Here is a 25359-nt window from a genome sequence, read left to right as displayed (position 1 = left end):
ACAGATGGACAAAGAGACTAAGTTGTTCCAAACACAAATGTTCCCATTTCAAACCAGTAATTTTCATTGTCTCCTGGTATCCAATTAAGATTGGATGTGCTATGTTTCGATTCTGTGACATTTGGCAATCTTTTAAGACACAAATGAAGGGGCCACGTCCCAATTTAAAGTATAGGCAGATTTAATCAGAATTGGGCTTGAGACTGGTGACCCTTCCATGGGGTTTAAACTGGCTTTTGAGGGCAAGTGAAAGAAATGGGAAGGATGTGGAATTAGAAGCCCAATGGAGGGTTCTTCATTGAAAATACACCTAATTCTGAGAAATGCACAAACATTGTGTCCCCTGAAAGGTGGCTTTCCCTGTTCAGTCTTCCTCCTGAATTCAGGACCCTGGGCTCAGATAACACCATAACCAAAATATCAGCATATCGTCACAAGAAAGATACAATAACCATCTTAGTGCCTCTATTGTATCAATAGCACTCTACTTCTTCATTCCCAAACAGCTGAGGTTTCAGCAGAGACAGTCTTAAATAAAGCAGCCTCTGTGGCCTTCAAACATTGATGAATAAAACCAAAGCTCTCTTCAGATTATTTCTATCGCATCAGCAGGGAGCACAGTCACTGCACCTTTACCTGGCGTCTGGAAGTTAATGCGTCTCATTTCGACCGGGTCCATGGGATGATTGGATGGCACTTCTGCATTGTTGAGAAGGCACTTCGTTCTGGGATCACTTTCTTTGCGTTTTCTGTCATTGGAGTGAAATGGGTATAAGTTTTGTTAATGATCTGTGAAGATTTTGGCCTATTTATGAACCTGTTTTGCCAAGAGCTGAATGCACGGCCTGCAGGTTGTATATATCACAGGAGTGTAAGGAAATAGGTGAGGACCTGACCCCTCAGGCCTACCTGCCACTCAGCATGATCATAGCTGATCTACACACGCCTCAGTTCCTCTTCTGTGCCAGCTCCCCACAGCCCTCAGTTCCCCTGTGTCTGCTTCCACCTGCACTACCCTCACTGATTTGGCCTCCGTAAAGCCCAGGTGTAGAGAATTCCAAAGATTCACTTCCTTCTGCAAGAAGTCCCTATGCGTCTTAGTTTTAATTGCCCACCTACTGATCCCTTCGTCCCACTGGTGACAACGATGCTGCAATGCTTCCTCAGTACCTGAACGTCCCAGTAAGATTACCCATCAGCATTAACGTTTCACAAACTGTTCCAGGCTCAGCAGCAAACTCTCCGACAGGCCTGGCAAAGCAGCTTCTAAATAAAACTCTCAGGAGCACGGTATTTTGTTCTTTCTTAAACCTGGTTTCTTAAGTCCTCAAGGTCACCTTCAGATGGCAATGCCTCAGGAAGGCTGAGGATACTCACCATCGAGGACATGCCCTCTTGTCATTACTACCACCAGGGAGGAGCTACAGGAACCTGAAGATCCACACTCAATGTTTTAGGAACATTTTAGATTCTTCCCCTCTGCCATCAGTGTTCAGAACAGTCATGAACCCATGAACACTTTCTCACTATTTGGTTTTGCTTCAGGTATCTATTATCTATTTATTTATTCATTGTAACTTACAGTGATTTTTTAAAGTCTTGCACTATACTGCTGCCGCAAAGCAACACATTTCATGGCATATGTCAGTGATAATAAATCTGACTGTGATTCTGACTCCCTGTTCAGTCTAACTTTGTTCTGAATGGAGCAGGGCTGAGATTACTCCAGGTTCATTTCACATGGACCGAAGAGGCCGTGAGACAGATTAAACCTCTCTCCAGAGCAGCAAAGGAGAATGGCCTCTACTTAATGCACTGTGTCATGTAACTGTCTCGCCGGGTAGATCATGTGAAGTTTCATTCCTCCTATTTACATTTAGACGAGTACAGTATAAAACAGTTAAATTCAGGCAAATAGGATTAGCTAAAGTAGCTTGGTAGGCACTGACAATTTACACTGAAGGACCTGTTTCCATTCTGCTTAAGTCTCTGACTCAATTTATCAACCTGAGAATAGATTAACTTGATTGGTACCCTTTCCATGAGCACCCAATCCCTCCACCATCAACGAACAGTTGTGGCAGTGTGTACTGTCTACAAGACGCACTGCAACACACCAAAGTTCCTAAGGCAGCACTTTCCAGACCCACCACCACTACCATCTAGAAGGAAAAGAACAGCTGAAAATACTTGGGAACATCATGCTTGGAAATGCCCTCCAAGTCACTCACCATCTTGACTTGGAAACTTATCGCTGTTCCTTCATTGTTGCTGGGTCAAAATCATGGAATTCCCTCCCTAACAGCACTGAGGGTTTACCTACACCTCAGCAACTGCAGCGGTTCAAGAAGGCAGTTCATCACCACCTTCTCAAGGGCAACTAGGGATGGGCAATAAATGCTGACTTCGCTGGCAACGCTCACGTCCCGTAAATGAATAAATAATAAATACAAAGGATTAGATCGCACAGTCACAGAGTCATTGAGACATGCATTTTGGAAAGAGGCCCTTCAGCCCACTGAGTCTGTGCTAATTATCAACCAGCCACTTACAGTAATCCTACATTAATCCTACTTCATTTTATTCTACCCCTGTATTCATCACCTCTCCCTATTTGCACCATTCAGCTGCAGACTAGGGGCAAATTAACTAATCTGCACACCTCTTGTGGGATGTGGGAAGAAACCAGATCACCCATGTGGTAACAGGGAGCACGTGAAGACTCCATACAGACAATTCCAGAGCTTAGCGTTGAACTCGGACCTCTGGCACTGCCGGGCAGTGACTCTACAAGCTGTACAACTGTGACACCATGGTACGTGAATCATGAGATGTGTCTGAATCAAGACCTGGTCCTGTAGTCATGACGAGAGCTGAGGGGTGATGTAGCAAGCTTGTGCTTACCCTGGTCTTGCAATTATCTTCTCTTATGACAGTTACATGAAAATAATTTCAGAATCCAAGTATAAGCCAATTAAAATAAAACAAGTTATTAATTATTTTAACCTTTCAAAATGACAGAAAATTATTTGGAACTCTGGATTAAAGTGGCTACTTACCTGTCGGGTTTGCTGTCCATGATGAGTGCATTAAGGGAAAGGTAAGAACTATGTAAGTGCTTCAGTATAAATGTTAATAGTTCACACACGCAAAGAGCAGCATCACCCCATGACTAATTAAACCAGTTATCCTTTAATAATGCTGGTAAATTTGGATACTGTGACTCGATCTGGAATTGAAAGTGTCAGAAATGATAAAGGGCAGGGTGGAGGATCAGAGGATTAAGGAGCACAGAGTGTTGAGGTGCAAGGTTGGAGAATTGGCTACAGTGTGTACCAACTCCCAAAAGGTAAAAAGATCAGTAGTTCCATTCTACAAGTGAATTAACTTAGGTAACATTTTGATTACCTTGCCCATTGGATACAGTCATCGTGATTAAATAACAAAGCCTCCTTTCTATTTCCAAACTATACTCCTTTTGATTTCCGAACTATACTCCTTTCTGATCCCGTTACCGTGGAGATTTAGTTGTTTTCACAGCCACCACTCACAAGCTCTTACAGTGTGGTGCTTCTGCTAGGCCTCTGTTTTTTTTTTGCTTGTGGGTATTTGGATAAAATGGCAAAGCAGATTCTTTCAGATACTCTGTGCATCATCCCACTACACAAGAAGATCACCCCATGTAAAAGGCAAACAAATACTGCCATTGGCAGTGCTTTCAAGTCCCAGTTTATATGGACTTAGTTTATCTCAGCTTGGATGGCCCAGGATTGATCGATGACTGAAGGCTGCTGGTTGATGCCAGCAGCCTGATGACACTCACTTTCCAGGATCACACGGGAGAGATGAATGCATAAAGTACGCAGATCAAGGACACATAAGAAGCTGGGAAAAAACATTGCCACAAGACCCCTTCAACACTGCAAGCCCAGTTCTTTGTTGTGTTTATTTTTAAAATTGCTCCACCAATCTCCCATGTACCAAGAAATCTGTATGCTGTCAAGTCGTCTCTCTCATGCAATCCCTGTCCCTTCAAGTTTCTAACCATGGTCAAGGCTACAATGTTCTAGGGCCTAGTCAGGGAAATTCCTCACCACCTGGCTCTCCTGCTTAAAACCATTCCCCTTGATAAGATTCTCCTTTTTTGGCTCAGCAGTTTTCCCCTCTGGTTATTCTCCTGTGAAGCACCTTGGGATATTTTACCATGATAAACGAACTTCATTATTTCAAATTATTATGTATAGAAATCCTGGAGCTTTGTGGTTAATGGGGTAGCACAGCATCATACAATGACTCCAATTCACATCACTAATATGCAACTTTGAGATGATGACAAGGACCGATTAATTTTTACAACAGAAAGAGTAATTTGAGAGCTTTCTGCTGCATAGAGAATAGGAATAGACATTGCATTGTTGTGTGTATAGGGTTTGTACCAACTTGTTCCGAATCTTTCAAAGGGCCTAGTTTATTCTTGTTGCGAATATTATTATTACAGCCTTGTTAACAGGCTGAATATTAACTTATAATGTTAATTATTTTAATTAAAATTTATTTACAGTATTATTGTTCCATTATAAAAATATTGCAGCTGCAAAGAATGATCACCTTGTCAAGTGATCACCGTAAACTATGCATAACCAATATCAGGCTCATAAATGTGGGAAATTCTGCAATGCTGGAAATCCAAAGTAGCACACACAAAGTGCTCGAGGAACTCAGCAGGTCAGGCAGCATCTACGGAAACGAATAAACAGTTGACGTTTCAGGCCGAAACCCAACGTCAGGTTCAGCTTAGATTTGCTCTGTGCCCCTTATCTCAACTCCACCAGGTCAAAGGCCAAAGACAGACAGGCTGTCTGTTCTGTGACTGACTCTGACAGAATGGCTGACTGGGTAAAGTCAAGCAAACCAAACAACACCCAGAAATTAATGTGTCATAGGCAGACACTCCCTGCTATATGGGGCTGAGGTAGAGGGAAAGATTGAGAAGCACAATTCTCCTCCTCATACAACCTGTCAAGGTTCATGTGTTAGCCTGGATTTTAAATGTCAGCGTTACATCATTACTCTGTACTTTGTCTGAGTTATCACAGAAATCTAGGGCCCATCACTCTGCCCGTTCTCCATCTCCCTCTGGTGCTCCCCTCCCCCTTTCTTTCTCCCGAGGCCTCCCGTCCCATGATCCTTTCCCTTCTCCAGCTCTGTATCACTTTCGCCAATCACCTTTCCAGCTCTTAGCTTCATCCCACCCCCTCTGGTCTTCTCCTATCATTTTGCATTTCCCCCTCAACACACTACTTTCAAATCTCTTAGTATCTTTCCTTCCAGTTAGTCCTGACGAAGGGTCTCGGCCCGAAATGTTGACAGTGCTTTTCCTTATAGATGCTGCCTGGCCTGCTGTGTTCCACCAGCACTTTGTGTGTGTTGTTTGAATTTCCAGCATCTGCAGATTTCCTCATGTTTGCGCCATAAACCATGGTTGATTTCCCATCGGTGACCTTCATAATACGCAGTGTTACTGCTTATCTACCAATCTCCCATTTTACCTGACCCACCCTAAACCCTTAATAGAGATTCTCTTACTTTTTGTACAATAGAATGGCGATTACAATGCAGATGATGAAGACCACTGCCAGCACTGGGCCCACCACCCAGATCAGACCCTCTTCCCCATCAATGATAGGCTGTGGGTCAGGGTCCGCAGATAGGATGGGGTCAGAGTATGGGCTCGCTGCAAACATCTTCTGCAAAAACAATGGAAAACCAAGGAACTCTTAGAATTCATTCACTGCTTTATGATAAATGTAGTCAGGCAACTTTCATTAATAAATCAGCGTAGAAATACAAGAAGATTTCTTAGAAATTATTGAACATTTCCAGCAGAACCTGATACATTATCACTATTACACAGCATGTTTTGTCAACTCGCTGGGGAAACATGTTAAGGCAAAAACCTCTGGAATGCTTTTCTGAATGTTCACAACCACTGAAAGCCTAATGACATAGTTTGTGGTCAAAAGAACATAGCTGACATGGAAAATTACAGCTGGTGATATTCTTACCTGAAGGCACTCACTCAAATCTAACACCTGTGCTGCAGTCATGGTGTTACTGCAATAAAATGTTGGACAGGTTTGGAGTGGGTGGGGGGTGGCATGAAATTTGGCAAAATTGTGTTATGTTTTTCCACATATCAAGTAATATTTAGCTTTTGGCCTCTCTACTCAAGACGCAGAGGAGATGCTAGTTCTTTCAGTGTGATCCAGCTCCAAGCAATCTCTCAAAATACAATGTAAGCTGCTTCAATTTGTTAAATAAAAGTCTGCTTCACACAAAAGAGTTGAAAGTATGTGGGGCACACTGACCCCAAGGGCAGACATGTAGAATTAAGATAGATACTCAACTGGGAAGTATGCCTGTTATGAGATATGATGAAACAGTGGTGCGAGACTGTTTTATGGGGAAAAAAAAGGACACAAAGCAATTTGTAAATCCCTCTGCAAAGAAAGAAATGTAAAATTCAATTATGCTTGATTTTAAAAAAAAACCTGCTCCTTAGTTCAAACCAAAGATATATAGTATCCAATATAAAATGCAGGCAAGACATTATCATGCAGTTAATGTTTACAGTGTGGAACTTGTTATAATGAGTATTGGGATAGTGTAGGTAACACATTATCGTAAATGCTTAGATAATGCATGAGGGGCAAAGGGCTTACAGGGAATAATGAAGCAAGGAGGGAGATGCAGTAGTGATATTGACAACATTTTGTATTTCTGTGCTGTGCATTCTGTGTAATTCCCTGGAACACAAAATGGTGGGGGGTTTTGGGGGGAATGGTGAATGCAGAGGATCATATCAGCCTGCTTTTGGATGGTATGAGATTGATGCCATTAACATCAGGATCCAAAGTGGTCATGTGGCCCTCAGCGTCACATCATATGAGCTTTTAGATGACTGGAGGGAGATGCTCTGCCTCTACTTCTCCTGCCCTGGCTCACCATACAGATCTACAAGGTCAGATTGACAACTAAGCTCAAGAAGAGTGGATTCCACTTAAACGAGGCCATTGATTGATAAGAGCAGCCACTTCTTTGAGACAATTCTTTAAGAAAAAAGACAAATCGAGAAACTAGCTGGGATTCCCTTTGTTGATTTGTGACACCATGCCGCTTAATGGTGGCAGGAGACTATTGTCGACCATTTTCTAAATAGCATCAGTCATGTGCACACCATGTGGCCGTTAGACACTATACTGTTAGAGTGACCAGTTTTTAAATATCATTATTTGTGTGTTTGTGTTCACAAAGTAGTGATTTTTGTCATGGAGGGTTGTCGAGTAATAAAGAGTAAGACAAAGGATCTAGTTTTTTCCCCAGCATAAATGATGAATAAGCTCTTCTTGGGCTTCCAACCTTAAGACGATTCAGAACTGTTTTGCTCACTGCATTTTCAAGCATTCGGGCTTGGAAATGCCAGACACACCAGGGAGTGAAAATGAAATGATTTTACTACTTTAACAAGTTAGGAACTACAAAGAATTTGAAGGAAACAATAATATTCTTAAGTGTTACAATTAAAATGAAGATTTGGAGGGTGTAATTATTGAAAGCACTGTTTGAAGGCAGCCTAATATTTGCACTAAGTGTCTGCGCTGAATTTATTCATTTACAGCCAATTAAAAGTGCACATCACAGAGTCTTAGAACACTACAACAAAACTACAGGCCCTTTGTCTCATCTAGTCTCTGTTGAACCATTAATTTGCCTAATCCCATCGACTTGCTCCCGGACTGTAACCCTCCATACCACTCCCATCCATGTATCTGAATTTCTCTTAAATGTTGACATCAACCCCACATCCACCACTTACACTGGCAGCTTGTTCCACATTTACACTACCCTAAAAATGAAGTTCTCCCTCATGTTCCCCTTAAACATTTCACCTTTCACCCCAACACATAACCTCTGGTTGTACTCTCACCCAAGAAGTCTGCTTGCATTTACTCTATCAATACCCCTCATCATTTGAATGCCTCTATCAAATCTCCCCTCTATCTTCTAGCTTCTAGGGAATAATGTCCTCAAATCCCAGCAACATCCTTGTAAATTTTCCATGTATACATTTAACCTTATTTACATCTTTCCTGTAGGTAGGTGACCATACGATACATAATATTTGGCTTTAATAAGGTCTTGCACGATTTCATCCCAACTCCTGTACTCAGTACTTTGATCTATGAAGACCAATGTGCCCAAAGCTTTCTTTATAACCCTATCAACATGTAATGCCACTTTCAAAGAATTATGGATCTGTATTCTGAGATCCCTCTGTTCTACTGCACTCCTCACTGCCCTACTGCTCACCATATAAGACTTCCCCTGGTTGGTCCTCCCAAAGTGCAACATCTCACACTTGTCTGCATTAAATTTCATAAAATAGGACATTTTCAGCCTATTTTTGCAGCTGGTCTAGATCCTGCTGTAAGCTTTGATAGCCTTCCTTGCTATCTGCTACACACCCAATCTTGGCAGCATCTGCAAATTTGCTGACACAGTTTACCACATTATCATCCATTCGATGATATAGATAACAAACAACAATGAACCCAGCACCAATCCCTGCAGCACACCACTAGGCATAGCCCTCTAGTCACAGTCAATCATCTGCTATAATTATCTAGCTTGTCCTGCAAAGCCAATGCCTAAATCCAATTTACGACCTCATTTTGAATGCCAAGCCACTGAACCTTCTTGACCAGCCTCCCATGTGGGATCTTGTCAAAGGCCTTGCTAAAGTCCATGTAGACAACATCCACTGTTTTGCCTTCATCAACTTTCCTGGTACCTTCTTCGAAAAACTCTATGAGATTGGTTAGAGACAACCTACCATGCCCAAAGCCATATTGACTATCCTTAATCAGTCCCGGTCTATCTAAATACTTGCATATTTGGTCCCTTAGAATATCTTCCAATAACTTTTGTATTACTGATTACAAACTCAATAGCCTATAATTTCCTGGTTTATTCTTAGACCCTATCTTAAACAATGGAACAACATTAGCTATCCTCCAATCATCCAGAACGTCACATGTGGCCAAGGGTGTTTTAACTATCCCTTCTGGGGCCCGTGCAATTTCTGTATGAGCCTTTCATGGAGTCTGAGGATCAGGCCCTGGGATTTATCCACCATAATCAACCTCAATACAGCAATCACCTCCTTCTCTGTACCCTGTCTAGGGTCTATGACCTTGCTGCTGTTTTGTCTCACTTTTACAGACTCTGTACCTGTCTCTCACCTTACCTGTTACAGCAAACTCATGTCTTCCTTCTGATTTCCTTTTTAAGTGTTCCTACCTGCCTATATCTGCTATGCACCTCCTTTTTCAGGGAAGCCATGTTTCCCTAAACCCGTTATCCTTGCCTTTTATTCTACAGGAACATACGAACTCTGTACTCACAAAGTTTCACTTTTGAAGGCCTCCCACTTCCCAAGTACTTTGTTACTCAGTTAAATGGTAGCTTGTCTTTTTCATACTTTTTAAACTATTTCCATGAAGCTTTGGCTAAGTGGAGTGCTACTGAGTTGGGCCAAACTATACTAGTCCCGATGTGTCTCAACCAGAATCCACTGTATTATTGTTGAAAAATCAATATATTGCATTTTGTCTGAATCCAGGAGTTAATGCTCAAACATTTGACATTATATATCCCTTAAAACAAGCTCTTCTTACCATTTGGTGAATTAAATAGAGATAAGAGACCATTTTCCTTGGATTCAATCCAATTTTAACTAACTCAAGCGCATTGGCAAGCCCCCAGAATGGTGGGGATGGCTCCAGCTATTCCGTGAGCTTGCAGGAGCAATATATTTTATAACCATGTATGGTCAACCTACAATCTGAGTAACTCTGATTTGGAATAGCATGCTTATTAATTCTGATAACTATTACTGCCAAAATTCAAATAGTTATTTTTCTACCATTGCCTGTAATTCTTCATAAATCTGGATCTAATGCCTTGGATTTATACAACTAAAATATATCCATTTTTCTGTCTCCTGAAATACTCTGTAAAGCTCACCTATCTGAATAGACATTCAGTGACTAAATAGAACATACAATGAGACAGCACTGAACAGGCAGTTCAGCCCGTAATGTTATGCCAACCTTGATGCCCATTTATACTCTACGTTCTCTTCCTGTACACAATCCACATTCCTTCATTCTCTTCACATTCATGTGTCTATGCAAAAGCCTCTTAAACTCCACCAGGCTCCCTGATTCCTCTACTACTCTTGGAAACCCATTGCAGGCAACTACCACTCTCTGTGTTTAAAAAAAGTGCCCCTCGCGTTGCCTTTAATCTTCCTCACCCTCACTTTAGAGCATGTCCTTTGGTGTTTGACATTTCTACCCTAGGGCAAAGATTCTCACTGCCTACCCTACCTATAACTCTTAAAAACTTCTCCTAGGTCTCTCCTCAGCCTCCCAAACCCCAGAGAGAAGAGCCCAACTTTGTCCAACCTTTCCTCATAGCTCATACCCTCCTTGTAAATCTCGTCTGCACCCTCTTCACGGTCTCCACACACATCCTTCATATAATGGGCCAACCAGAACTGCATGCAGTTCTGAGTGCAGTCTACAGAAGTTTTATATAACTCCAGCATGACCTCTTTTCTGTTATATTCAACACCCCTACCAATGAGAAGGCAAGCATGCCATCTAGTTTATCACCTTATCCACTTGTGTAGCGACTTCCAGTGAACTAGGGAGTTGGACCTTAAATTCCCTCTGTGCCTCTATGCTGATCTACCATTAACAGTACACCTTCGTCTTATCTTTGACTAGTGCTAGCCATCGTTCATCTGGAAGATTATTCCACTGAAGAGACATGAACACAAAGATCTAGAGAGGGGTACTAATGTATGACAAGTGGAATATTGCATATTTTCAGGTGGATAAACTAAGACCATATCTATCTCTCTCATTTGGACTAGAAAGGTAGCATGGTACTCCACTTAAGGAAAGTAATGCCATTATCCTTCATCAAAATGTTGGACAACATTTTATCCATCAATAATCATTGGTAAAGCAGGTGAGCAGTTCATTCCCACATAACCATTCACAGAAGCTGATGAATACAAACTTGCTTGTTTTCCCTACTTTACAACTTTGAGGTCATGGTAAGTGCTGAGAAATACAAAGCTTTATTTAAGTGGATTGGACTCAATTCCTGTTTGATACCCCTCTTGTGATGTGGATTGAGTTGCTTTACTAGGTTAAAGGTGATTTTAAAAAGTGTTATTTTTATTGCAGAGCAGAGCCTGAGAAAGAACTGGGGTTCCTCTGGTTACAGAAGACCTGACTTAATGGAAAACTGACTTAACGCATATTCTCTGCTTTCAGATACAGAACTACAACTTCTTCACCAGGGGACAGTGCACAGAAAAAGCCAAGGTATTCTCTAAACTCTCTTTTTGTTAAGGTCAAACATTACCAACCCTGAGCCAGTTAGCTTCGCACGTTCTGAAACTGCTGACAGCGAATCAGCTCCCCCGTTACTCGCATGGGCTGCATTCAGCCCAGCATTTTCCGCAGGATACTAGCTGGTAACATCTTCTATCACCATGACAGCTTTTACAGATGCACCATGGAAAGCATCCTATCTGGATGCGTCACAGCTTGTTATGGCAACTACCTTGCACAAGTTCATCATGAAAGTCAGCCTCCCCTCCATTGACTCCATTTGCCTCGGTAGTCAGCATAATCAAAGAGCACTGCCACCCAAGTTATTCTCCTTCTCTCGCCTTCCATCAGTCAGAAGATGCAAAACCTTGAGATCACATACTACCAAGTTGTAGGACAGATTCTATTCCACAGTTATAAGACTCTTGAATGGATCTTTTGCATGATAAACTGATATCTCAATCTGCCTTGTCATGGCCTTTGCTCCTGATTTAACTACCTGCACTGTAGTTTCTCTGTAACTATAACACTATATTCTGTATTCTGTTAATGGTTTGACTTTTGTACTACCTCATTGTAAGGAATGACCTGTTTGGATGGTATGGAAACAAAGCTTATCACTGCTTCTTGGTATACATGCTAACAATAAACCAGTTACCATTTACAGTAAATTCAGTTCACGGACAGCTCTCAGGAACAGAAACCTCATCTAACTCTCCTGTACTTCCTCCTCAACCATAGTGTGGTGTCCTCTACAGAACTTCAACCTCAACAGTGTGTGCCTGTGGTCCCCTGATCCCAGACAAGTGCCTGGTACAAGAGCAGTGATATTTTCTAAAAGTAAGAGAACAAAGGCAAACCATGAGAATGAAATTGACAGGTGGGGTTTGGGAAGGCAGATGGGATATCAACGATATCATTAGGTAAGGCGTTCCCAAGACGTCTCCAAAAAGTCGAGTCACTCACCGCTTCTGGAATGTCCAGGACACCCAGGATGAAGAAGACATATTTGTTACCCTGCTCGAGTGGCTTGTTTTCAAACCCACCATAAAACTGTTTGTCACCAAGAATGAACTCCTGTGGGAGACTGTCAAAGCGACCTGCTATATAGGGCTTGGCGTGACCCAGTTGGCGCCGGGTACGGAGACTTCTGCGTCGGCGACGCATCAGGTCCTGAAGAAGCTGGACAACAAAGAGAAGAATTTATCAGAACAAGTGGAATCTGACAAAGGAACCAAGAGAAGATAGCTCCTCAAACAGACGTGTGGGAAATGACAACTATCAATCTAAATGCTTCAGAGGTCTCCCAAGCAGAGCTTTGTATTACATGCTCTTACTGTTACAGAGTTCTCTCAGTGATACATGCTTTCTGAATATTATAGGTTTCCTCACTGTTACGGGTTCTCTCAGTGTCACGGGCTCTCTCCATGTTACAGGCTCTCTCCATGTTACAGGCTCTCTGAATGTTACAGGCTCTCTCAATGTTACAGGCTCTCTGAATGTTACGGGCCCTCTCACTGTTACGGGTTCTCTCAGTGTCACGGGCTCTCTCAGTGTCACGGGCTCTCCCAGTGTCACGGGCTCTTCAGTGTTATGGGCTCGTGATGTCACGGGCTCTCTCAGTGTTACGGGCACTCTCAGTGTCACGGGCTCTCTCAGTGTTACGGGCTCTCTCGGTGTCACAGGCTCTCTCGGTGTCACGGGCTCTCCCAGTGTCACGGGCTCTTCAGTGTTACAGGCTCTCAGTGTTACGGGCTCGTGATGTCACGGGCTCTCTCGGTGTTACGGGCTCTCTCAGTATTACGGGCTCTTCAGTGTTACGGGCTCTCAGTGTTACGGGCTCTCAGTGTTACGGGCTCGTGATGTCACGGGCTCTCTCGGTGTTACGGGCTCTCTCAGTATTACGGGCTCTTCAGTGTTACAGGCACTCTCAGTGTTACGGGCTTTCTCAGTGTTACGGGCTTTCTCGGTGTTACAGGCACTCTCAGTGTTATGGGCTTTCTCAGTGTTACGGGCACTCTCAGTGTTACGGGCTTTCTCGGTGTTACGGGCTTTCTCAGTGTTACGGGCACTCTCAGTGTTATGGGCTTTCTCGGTGTTACGGGCTTTCTCGGTGTTACGGGCTTTCTCGGTGTTACAGGCACTCTCGGTGTTACGGGCTTTCTCAGTGTTACGGGCTTTCTCGGTGTTACAGGCACTCTCGGTGTTACGGGCTTTCTCAGTGTTATGGACTTTCTCGGTGTTACGGGCTTTCTCAGTGTTACGGGCTTTCTCAGTGTTACAGGCACTCTCGGTGTTACAGGCACTCTCGGTGTTACGGGCTTTCTCAGTGTTACGGGCTTTCTCGGTGTTACGGGCTTTCTCGGTGTTACAGGCACTCTTGGTGTTACGGGCTTTCTCAGTGTTACGGGCACTCTCAGTGTTACGGGCTTTCTCAGTGTCACGGGCTTTCTCAGTGTTACGGGCACTCTCAGTGTTACGGGCACTCTCAGTGTTACAGGCTCTTTTGGTCTCTTCCCAGCAATTTTGGAGACTCTGAGGGAGGGAACAGCTGAGTAATGAAGTACAGTGAAGAAGAGGGATGGAACAGACTGGCTATAGCACAACAGGTCAGACCAGTCTGGAGAGACACTGGAGTCAGTGAGATAGATTAGACTTCTTGGCAGAGATTGGCAGAGAAGACCAGAGTAGCAACTGCGGGCAGAGATTGGTAGAGTGGATTGACTAAACAGTGGAAGAGCAAGTGAATCAGGGGGATAGGCGAGACCAGAAGCCGAGGTTGGGAAAAGCAGATGGAAGGACAACCAACCAATTTTTTTTTACATATGTTAATATGTCATTAGAAGAAAGTAAATGAAATTCTTTAATATAACTGGCTTATAGTCTGTAGATGGAGATGTTGTTCCCATTTGAGCTGAAGTTCTACCACATTCTACATACTTCTACGGAGTTAACAGGATTGTATAATATTCCATGCTAATCTATCACAAAGTTACACACATTTTATTGAAATCTTATGCATGTTGGAAATATGTATCTACAAATTTACTTGCAGAATGCAGATTCCTTTGAGCATTTTGCAAATGAAAATCTATTTACCCAGAATAAAGCATGTATGGAATCATTTCCCAGTCAAGTCATTCCAAATGGAAAATCTGGCTAGTTACTTCCTGTTGCCAGTGATCTTTGTCATCCCGTTGGATTTTCACATGAGATGACATCATTCCCCATGTAATATCTCTATTCGAGCATTTGCATTGCATTTCCTGAAGATGCTGAATCTTGGACTTTCCTGGATAACGTGATTCCTTGGCACTCACTGGAAGGTCTCACCAGACTGGCCTGCTGCTATCTAATTTGTCTCCCTTTCACCTACTCTCACCATATGCTCTGACACCACTATCAGACCCCACCCCCACAACTGTCCCATTCCAACCTGTGCCTGCTTACCCATTTCCCACATTCCTGACTCCTTGAGTGTTGACTTTGCTGATCTCACCTGCTTCTAACTGGAGCCAAAGCTGCTGGTGGCTCAAGGTAAGAATGAATCCTCCCTTCCTTTCCAATCCCCACCTTCCTTATGGAATTTTCGTTCCTTAAGCTAAATGTGTCAGCAGAGTTTTGGGAATGCCTGGCTCGGCCATAGCTCCCTGTCCCACGTTTCTTCGTGGCTCAGGGGTAACCGCTCCACCTAACATGACACTAGACCACACGAGATAAGATGTGATGGGCAATTCCTCTGAACCCTGGGAGATGGAAAAGGCACCTGTTTACCTGGTTCAATAAGGATTGAACAGCTAGCAAGGAGAGCGATAAGTACATAAGGACATAAGAAATAGGAGCAGGAGTAGGCCATCTGACCCTTCGAGTCTGCTCCGTCATTTAAAAGATCATGGCCGATCTGACCATGGACTCACCTCCACCTACCTTCCATAACCTTTAATTCCCCTACTATGCAAAAATCTATCCAACCTTGTCTTATATTTACTGAGGCAACCTCCATTGCTTCATTGGGCAGAGAATTCCACAGATTCACCACTCTCTGGGAAAAGTAGTTCCTCTTCATTCTCCATCCTAAATCTACTCTCCTGAATCTACATTCCCTAGTTCTGGACTCACCTACCTGTGGAAAAAACTTTCCTGCCTCTATCTTACCTATCCCTTTCATAATTTTATGTTTCTATAAGATCTCCTCTCATCCTTCTGAATTCCAGTGAGTACAGTCCTAGGCTACTCTATCTTACCAGTGATGGTGGTAAGAATCTGGAACACAATACCAGTGTGGTGATAGCAGATAATCTTACAACATTTAAAAGTTACTTATGGAGGTATAGAAGGCAATGGACTAAATGTCGGTAGATAGTATTGGTGTAGATAGATATCTGATGTTTTGCATGGGCACAATGGGCCAAATGCCATCTCTGGTGCATTCAAACAAGTGCATTCAAACCTTCTAGAAAGGAAGGGAGAGACTGGAAAGAGGAGGAAAGGTGAAGCACTTGTTGTCTGGCAACTGGAAATACTAATCCTGAAGGATGGAGAGATGAAAGATCTGTCTACGTACCTCTTCCAGATCCATCTCATCAGGACTGTGCCAGATGTTGATAAACTTGCCGCGTGATTTCTTCAGCGGAACCACAATGATGTAATAGGCTCTGAAACACAAAGCATGCTCTCCTCACAACTTGGGAACAGAGAGCACAGGCTATGTTGAGCATGAAGTTTATTCTGTAGTAAACACCATTAAACACAATGGGATGAACCAATGTACAGGTCTCCAATGTGTGAGAATCTCTCATTCCCAGTGCCCACATGGAAGGGTTTACCACAGGGATAGGAATTTGTAGACTATCAACAACAGACAGGAATGATAACCCTATGACTCTATACATAGAGCTCGGTATCCTTGAGGTGCTTGGCCAGGACCAGAAAGGTCTAAGGCTGATGTTGGGCTTCTGAGCAACGGGTTGATTTTATTTGTAGCAGCAGGTGACTATTTCACTTCAATCTCGCTGGGGTAAGATGGTGGTGTTGCGGAAGGAGCTGGGGGTTTCGTGGAGAAGAGGCATGGAGAAAGAGTGGCAAACACTAATGTGAATAATTGCTATTGGTTGCTATTTCACAACTCGACGGTATTGGCATTGGTTTATTATTTTCACATGTACTGAGATACAAAGGTTTTGTTTTGCATGCCATCCAGCCAGATCATGCCGTATACCAGTATACTGAGGTAAAAAGTAAAAAGAGTGAAAATGTAGTGCAGTTAGATGAATAAGGTGCAAGGAGCACACTGACATGGACTGGAAGGTGCAGAGTGAACCTGGAGCGTATGAAAGGTCTCTTCAAGAGCCTGTCGTCAATAGAAGCTCTCATTGATTCTGGAGGTGGAAAGTTAGCACCACCAGGATGGACAACAAGAAACAGAGGAAGCGAGAGAGAGTAAATAAAATAAATAAAAAGCTAGAGAAAAATTCAAACCGTTTAATTAAACATTTGCATGAGAACTAAATCAATGCACAGCAATCCTGGCCCCTGGGATGAATATGAGAGGATATAAAGTTTAGGTTAGGCCCTTTCTTACATGACTGGTGTCACTGTCTCCACCTTAGGCATCCGGACTAACAGGGTCCCATCGGGTTCCACCTTCTTGATGAAATACGGCTTAGTGCCCAGGATGGCTGGTGCCGTACGGGCCGATACTGTTTGCTGCAACCCACCCACCGTGTTGCCGCGGTTTGTTAGCACGAATGAGTACTCTCTGTCCGGTTCAAGGTTGGTGATCAGCTTCTTGGTGGCTCGTCCATCCACCTCAACCACAGACTGGCCGTTTCTGTACTGGATCTGGGCACAAAGAGAGGTGGACAAAGAGGAGAGAGGCTGAGAAGATGGTGATTTTGTCCCCAAATTACCAGATGAGTACAGAATTGTACCTATGCCAAAATAGACAAATTGCGATGCAAACAATGAACTGTTTTAGGATCTCAGTGGGTCAGGCAGTACCTGTGCAAGGAAATAAACAGGTAATGTTTCAGGTCAAGAACATTCATCTGGTCTGGACAAATTTAAAATTCAGTCCAGCTGAAGGATTTCAGCACAAAACATCAGCTGTCTATTTCTTATCCTGATGAAGGGTTTCGGGCTGAAACGTCGTCACTACCTCCTCCCATAGATGCTGTCTGGCCTGCTGAGTTCTGCCAGCATTTTGTGTTTTTATAACTGTTTATTTCTCTCCACTCAATTGGCCTGACCCATTGAGATTCTCTAGAAATATGTTTTAAACACCAGATTCCAGAGTCCGCAGTCTCCTGTGTCTCTGGTGAAATCGCGAGATTTAATTAATAAAAGATGAATGGCAAAGACATATTCATTCCCGAACATTGATTTTACACACGTTATCCAGTTTTGCTCTGTATTTTATGTGTATTTGCAGTGGTTCTCTTCTGGAACGATGCTCCACTTTGTCACCCTCTCATCAAGTTAAACCTTTGAAGGTTCAAGGCTGCCCACAAATTCTCATGAATAATTCAGGCTAATGCACAAATACAGTACTTAAGAAACGTTCTGGTTGGAAGTGAAAAGTTTTGTACAAAATGCTGTAAGTCCCAATGGTTCAGGTAAACCTTAACAAGAAATTTTCCTAACATTAAAGTCAAGACCATTCAGTGGTGATAATAGGAATAGTATATATCAGGGAATTCAAACTGCCTGCAGCAATACAATAATCATGGGAGATTTTAATGTATTATTGACCAGGAAACCAAACTATCAGCATTTATTTATTTATTACGGTACAGCGTGGAATAAGCCCCTTCCAGCCCTTCGAGCAGTGCCCGATTTAATCCTAGCCTAATCACAGGACAATTAACCTACCAATACCGATCGGTACATCTTTGGACTGTGGGCAGAAACCAGAGCATCTGGAGGGAAACTCATGCCGTCACAGGGAGAACGTACAAACTCCTTACAGGCAGTGGCGGGAATTGAACCTGGTTTTCTGGTACAGTAAAGCATTGTGCTAGCCACTACGCTACCATGCTGCCCCGTGTGGAGAATGAATTAATGAAGTGAACACAAGATGGTTTCCCAGATCAATCCACTGAGGAACCAATGAGAGAAAAGGCTATTTTAGAGTAATGAGGGATTTTAAAAGGCTTTTAGAAATAACATATTATTGTATGATTTAATTTATTAAGGCTGAAAGTAATTTAGTTCTATCTGCAACAGTTGCTAAATCTAAACAAACCAATCTACAAAGATACATGAGCTGGGTCAACAATAGGGTAGATTGGAAAAATACATGAAAAAACTGTGGATCAGAAAGGACTAACATTTAAGTAATGAATACACAATTTATAACAGGTACATTACCCTTTATGCAGCAAAATTCAAATTGGAAATATGAACCAACCATGGCCTCATCTCCTGTCCCAATTCTCTGCAAACGTTTGATCCCCCTACTCTTTCAAAAATGTACTCACATCCTCAGTGTAGCAAACTGCGGCCACTTTGACCACTTGTTATACAAGGGACTGTTTTCTTTTTTGTTGCACTAATTGTGTTGCATCTTGTATAATTTGTGTTGTTAATATATATTTTTCTTCTGTATGTTATGTATCTGATGATGCTGAATTTGACTTTGACTTTTAAGAATTTTTCTGCTTCTTCTGGGGGAGGAAATTCCACAAATTCAATACTTTCCTGTGAAGAGAAGTGGGAAATTTGAAGAGTTCAGAACAAGAGGACAAAGATCTGAGAAAGGAAGTTTGATTATAAGATCAATTTATTACAATTATAAAAGCTGGTGTTCAAAGCTTCTGCAGAAACACTAAATGTATCTGGTGACATCTATGTACTTTAATAATAAATTTACTTTGAACTTTGAAAAGGAAAATGGGGGAACACTTCCCTCTCCCTTGCCAGGGAGAGAGAGAACCTGTGGTTTGTTGAATGTCAGATGAAATGCAAAGCCTTTGGGGTAACGTTGGTCTGTGTTTTTGCTATTGCTTAGCACATGCTTGGGCTTGGTGATGGCACCGATTGCTTTTTTTTTGCTGGTGGGGGGAGGGAGGGACCGTTGCTTGCTTGCTGTCACTCACACGCAGGAAGGGGGTTCTCACGGTTAACTCTCATTCATTCTTTGGGGAACTTCTCTGTTTTGGTGGATGTTTGTGAAGAAAAGGAATTTCAGGATGTATATTGTATACATTTCTCTGAAATTAAATTTGACCTTTGAACCTTAAACCTTTGAAAAGATAAGCAGGTTATGTGAGGCTATTACCAACTGAGATAGGTGAAATTATTTAAGTGAACAAGGAATTGGCAGATAAATGTATTTATTGTTTATTTGTTTGTTTGTTTACTTATTGAGATGCAGTGCAGAATAAGCCCTTCCGGCCCTTTGATCTGGGCTCCCCAGCAACCCCCGATTTAACCCTAGTCTCATCGCAGGACAATTTACAATGACCAATTTGTTGTGCATATAAAATTGCAGAAATATTTGCATCATATTGTAAATATATTGTGTGATTAAGCATTCTTTGTTTATACAATACAGTTTGGATTATCTGCAAAAATATGTTAATGGCATAGGCCATTATGCTGCCACATTATACATGCATGCCTCACTTAAAGTAAAAACGAAGTTAGACCATGTTCCTGGTTTCACAGTTTTCCTTTTAATTAGCTTTTATGTTTTGAAGTTATAAAACATAACAGAAGTGACAAATAAGTTTTAAACAAACCCAAGGTGACTACCTACCTGTTGAAATGTAGTGAGACATTTAAGTTAAAAAGCGCAGTGAGAAGTGGACAAGTAAAAAAAAAACAAGCACAGCACATGCTTCTTTTCAAGGGACAGACATGGTCAAGTTTCAAAAAAACAAGCACAGTACATGCTTCTTTTCAAGGGACAGACATGGTCAAGTTTAAAAAAAGGCAGATAGTGGACTAATTCATGACAGTGAGTACTGGGTGATAAAAATCACAAACAAAATAAAAGCAGAAAAGGCTAGCCACATTGAAAAGATCGACATGTTCGATTCAACAACAGATGTGGTATAGTCAGCACATTTAGCAGTGTTTTGAAGCAAGTGAAGTCACCAATAAGAAGTGAGTGCCAATTTTGCTGAGTGCATGGGACTCAGAGGCATACAGTTTGCTTAGAAGTTTAACTGCTCCAACTAAACTAGCTGAAATGAGCTTTGCTGATAATGTGAAAGTAATGCCGGAACATTTAGAATCTGACCTATTGTTGACTGTAGAACGTTTTAGGTTTCATAAGTGAAATCAAAAGGAAGGGGAGTCCGCTTCAGCGTAAATGGTTGAATAGAAGAGACTGTCTGAGTATTGTCAGGTCAATGATGGGCTTAATGATTGTTTAGTTTGTGGAACCTAACAAGAAAGCATTCAAAATGACTCCTAATTGAAGCACAACTTATATTTTAAAAAACAGTTGAATTTGCCGTATCAATGGAAACAGCAGACAGAGATGCAATTGAGCTACAGTCAGGAATGAAAGTGAGTGTGAACAAAATTGCAATGTCTAAATAGAAACATGCCTGGCTGAACAAATTGTGTTACCATTGTGGCAGAGACTCACATACACCAGACCATTGCAAGTTTAAAGGCAAAACTTGCGGAAAATGCAGCAAAGTATACTTTGTAGCATGTTGGGCAGACAAAAATAAATGGCGTGCATAGGGTCGTAAAAAAAGACAACAAATTCAGTTGCAGTTTTAAAAAACTCATCTGCATGTTGTTGAAGAATTTGATCAGGATGAGGGTGACACAGGAATTGAGATTTACAATGTGAAAACTGACAATGGACATGCAAAGTGGCTTACACCAGAAGTGAACAGCAAATTAATTAAACTGGAATTGGACACTGGTTTGGCTGTTTCAGTCATTCCACAAAATAATCTGAATGGCATTTTAAAGATACTGAACTGAAGCCTGCAGATATCCAACTAAGAACTTATAACAGAGAAAAGATAACTCCTATGAGATTGGCATTTGTAACAGTGGAATACAACAACCTACAAGCCACAATGGGCTTTTATGTGGTAAAACTGGAGGGCCAACATTGTGGGGCCATTAACGACAGAGACAACTACAACTGGATTTGAGATTCATCCACCATTTACATGCACCATCCTCCGAAATAGAGTCAACTGAAAGCAAATTAAGGTGATGCCGCAACTCTCTCCAATTAACCTACTAACTGGACTGTGGTCTATCAGAGAAAACCGAGGCATCTGAAGAAATCCCAGGCATTTTACAGGGAGCATGTACAGACTCCTTACAGATGATGTCAGAATTGATCTACGAACTTCGATGCTGAGCCATAATAATGTTGCGCGCATTGCTGTGCTACAATGGCACCCCAATTTTTGTGTTATACTTACAAATAAAACAAATATTTTGTGCTAGTATTCATGCAAGATATAAAAAACATGAAAATCTCTTGGAAATAGCAGAGATCTACAGACTTAGAGAGAATGAGGAGTTGAAAGAAATTGGCATCAGCAAGAAAATTACACTGAAGAAATTAATGAACCAAGAACTCTCCAGGGTCCAGTGTCTAGCAACTCAAGGTTTTGGAAGACTTGGCAATGGAAATAGTGGATAGATTGATATTCTCCAAAACTGTTTTCACAGATTATATGAAAATAGATGTTTATCCATGATCTAAAAGTTGAAGGAATGGGTGCGAGGGAACCATAGACCAATTTGTAGTATTGTGTCCATGCTAATTTCCCTTCCCAAGAAAAGATGTACTAGAAGATAGAGAGCGGGTGTAATGAAGGTTTACCAGATGGATTGCTGGGCTGATGGGCTTTGTCCCGTAAGAAGAGATTGAGCAGACTGGATACAGTCTCTCTACGGTTCAGCAGAATGAAAGATGATCTCACTGATGCATACATAATCTGACTGGGCATAAAAGAGTGGATACAAAGATGTCATTGCCCTGGGATGGCGTGTCTAGAACAAAGAAGATAGTGATTCTTTTGGAAATCACAACTCTGTGGTGGTGGGGCTCCATTGCTCAGTATCTTCAAGATTTAAAATGGAAGGATTTTTGGAAGTTAAAGAAGTCATCAACCACAAGGTCAGTGTTGGGAAGTAGTACAGAGGTAAAAGGTGAGCCATGACTTTGCTGAATGGCTAGGCAGATACTAACCTGTCTAATTTAATCTCCCGTTTAATGGCCTAATTCAGTTTTAATTCTTTAGGTTCTTATATTCTTTTGCAAAGGAAGCCTAATCCAAGCTAAGTAGGTACAAACTTTGGATACTATGATTTGAAACTTGAAACAGTTGGGAACTACCTGTGCTGAAATTTCCAGTATATGCATTTACTGGAGAGGACTTCAGGTTGCAAGTACGAAGTGATGTTATCCCCATTAGATTTCTTGTGACGTTTTTAAGAAAAACATGCTGAGACATGGTACCGTTTTGATTATTGCATGGTGTGCCAGTGACTGCTTTGGTTGTGGACCTGTTGCTGCAAATTCTGGGACCAACCCAGGCTTCAGGCACTACACAACTGGCATTATCCCTTTTTCTCTTCACATGGCTAAATATCTATAGGAACATGAGGGCACTGCAATGGGAGGTGAAAACTGGGAAACGTGCTTTGCTTGAATACCTCCATTTTGGGGTGACCTGGACACAGTAAGTTAAATGATGTGCATATGATTCATGGTTTCCAAAAACTAAAGAAGAATTTTCCTGTTCTAGTGGGAGTGCAGCAAATTTTTACCAGACTGATTTCCAGAATGAGAGAGACAGCCAATGAAGACAGATTAAGCAGAATGGGCTGATATTCTCTAGAGTTAAGAATCACAAGTACTCTTATTGAAAAATATAATATTATGAATGATCCGATAGAGTAGATACTAAAGGACAGGAATATGTAGACAGCTATCTGCAAGGTGGGGGGGGGGGGGGGGGTGATAGAAATTGGTTCATTCAGATGATAGTGAATCTTTGAATTCTTTACCCAGAGGACTCATGTTCTTTTAATAAAGATACTCAATTCTGAAATTAATAGGATTTTAGATACAAAGCATGTCAAGAGATGTGAGGCTTGGAGAGAAAAGTGAAATTTAGGTAATGGGCCATAATCTTATTGAATGAAGTAGCACTCTCAATGACCTTAATAGCATCTTCCTGTTTCTTTATGTCATGATCTCATGTTCAATATCACATGAAAGACAGAAAGACATCACAAGATTGCATTTAAAAGCAGTAATAATTGCTCATTGTAAACTACGTACAAGGGTGCCTCAGTCAGGCACTGAGGCAAACGGATGGATTCTCCTTATGAACAGTGATTGATTCTCCACGGATTGTGAGATTTTACTATTGGAAAAAGATCAAATGAAGATAGAGCAGATCATGGTAAGCAGCTTCTTTATCTGAAACAAACTATACAAAGAACTGCAAAACCAGTGCCTCAGAAGAATGAGGTAACCTGCCTCAGTTACTATTATTCAGGAGCCACTATGAGAGGTTGGTGATGAAATGTATCAACTCCTGCCTGAGAGGTGACTTGGATCCACTCCAATTTGCCTACCCAGCACAACAGGTCCACAGCAGATGCCATTTCATTGGCTCTCCACTCAACCCTCGAATATCCGGATACCAAAGATGCATACATCAGGATGCTCTTTGTTGACTACAGATTGGCAATCAATACGATCATCACCTCATAATAAGCCATAGTAGCATCAGCACTGGACTTTGAGGGGAATGGTCCCGTGTCTAAGCTGAGTGCCAAGCTATCAACTCAGTCTCGTAAAAGCAGTCAAATGCTATGGAAACAGCAAGATGCTATCTGATGCGCCACAAAGCATGAAAAGGAACAGCAACATCCCCTCAAAACTAGTCAATAAGATTCAAGACCTTGGCCTCAATACCTCATTGTGCAATTGAATACTCAATTTCCTCACTTGCAGACCCAAGTCATTTCAGATTGGTAACACTACCTCCTCTACAGTCTCCAACAGCACACATGCTGTGTGTTTAGCCCCCTGCTCCACTCACTTTATGTTTATGATTCTGAGGCTAAGCACAGGTCTAATACCAGATTTTAGTTTGCTGAAGCCACAATCAAAGGTGGTGATGAACCAGCAAATAGGAGGGAGACTGAAAATCTGGCTGAGTGATGCCACAACAGCAACTTCTCACTCAATGTCAGCAAGACCAAGGAGCTGATTACTGAATTCAGGAGGAGAAAACCAGAGGTCCATAAACCAGTCTTTAACTGAGGATCCAAGGAGGTGGAGAGGGTCAACAACTTTAAATTCCTTAGTAGTATCATTTCAAAGGATCTGTTCTGGGCCCAGCACTTTAGTGCCATCACAAAGAAAGCACAGTAGTGCCATTATTTCCTTAAAAGTTTACATAGATTTGACATGACATTTAAAACTTCGACAAACTTCTATATTTGTGTGGTGGAGGGTATACTGACTGATTGCATCACAGTCCAGTGTGGAAACATCAATACCCTTGAATGGAAAATCCTACAAAAGTAGTGGATATGGCCCCATACATCAATGGGTAAAGCCCCTCTCACACCATTGAGCACATCTATCAGCAGCATTGTTGCAGGAATGCAGCATCCATCATCAAGGGCCCCCACCACCCAGGCCATGCTGTCCTCTCATTGTTGCCATCAAGGAGTCTCAGGACCTACACCACCAGGTTCAGGAACAGCTATTACCCATCGGATATCAGGGTCTTGGACCAGTGGGGTAACTTCACTCAAGTTTACTCGCCCATCACTGGAACGTTCCCACCAACTATGGACTCAATTTCAAGGACTCTTCATTTCATGGTCTCGATATTTATTGCTTATTTATTTATTATTGTTACTTTTCTTTTGT

The 25359-nt window shown here is 42.0% G+C and overlaps 1 protein-coding gene across 21 annotated transcripts in view; it reads right to left on the bottom strand.

Annotated features, from left to right (window-relative positions):
- LOC140739994 (receptor-type tyrosine-protein phosphatase S-like) overlaps positions 1 to 25359 on the bottom strand; it is a 469315-nt gene that overhangs the window by 83865 nt on the left and 360091 nt on the right. For 11 of the 21 annotated variants that reach the window (XM_073068746.1, XM_073068755.1, XM_073068747.1 and 8 more), the window contains 5 exons: positions 17053 to 17312; positions 16036 to 16126; positions 12438 to 12653; positions 5587 to 5747; positions 637 to 749 (listed from right to left, as the gene is read on the bottom strand). In XM_073068746.1, the coding sequence (XP_072924847.1) occupies positions 637 to 749; positions 5587 to 5747; positions 12438 to 12653; positions 16036 to 16126; positions 17053 to 17312 (841 nt within the window). The remainder of the gene's footprint in view (positions 1 to 636; positions 750 to 5586; positions 5748 to 12437; positions 12654 to 16035; positions 16127 to 17052; positions 17313 to 25359) is intronic. The other 10 variants (XM_073068765.1, XM_073068749.1, XM_073068760.1 and 7 more) reach the window with 1 other exon arrangement.

This window comes from Hemitrygon akajei, chromosome 16, assembly GCF_048418815.1.
Source record: "Hemitrygon akajei chromosome 16, sHemAka1.3, whole genome shotgun sequence".
NCBI classification, from domain to species: Eukaryota; Metazoa; Chordata; class Chondrichthyes; order Myliobatiformes; family Dasyatidae; genus Hemitrygon; species Hemitrygon akajei.
Note: the sequence above shows the minus strand (reverse complement) of the source record. Positions and strands in the feature narration are given on the sequence as shown.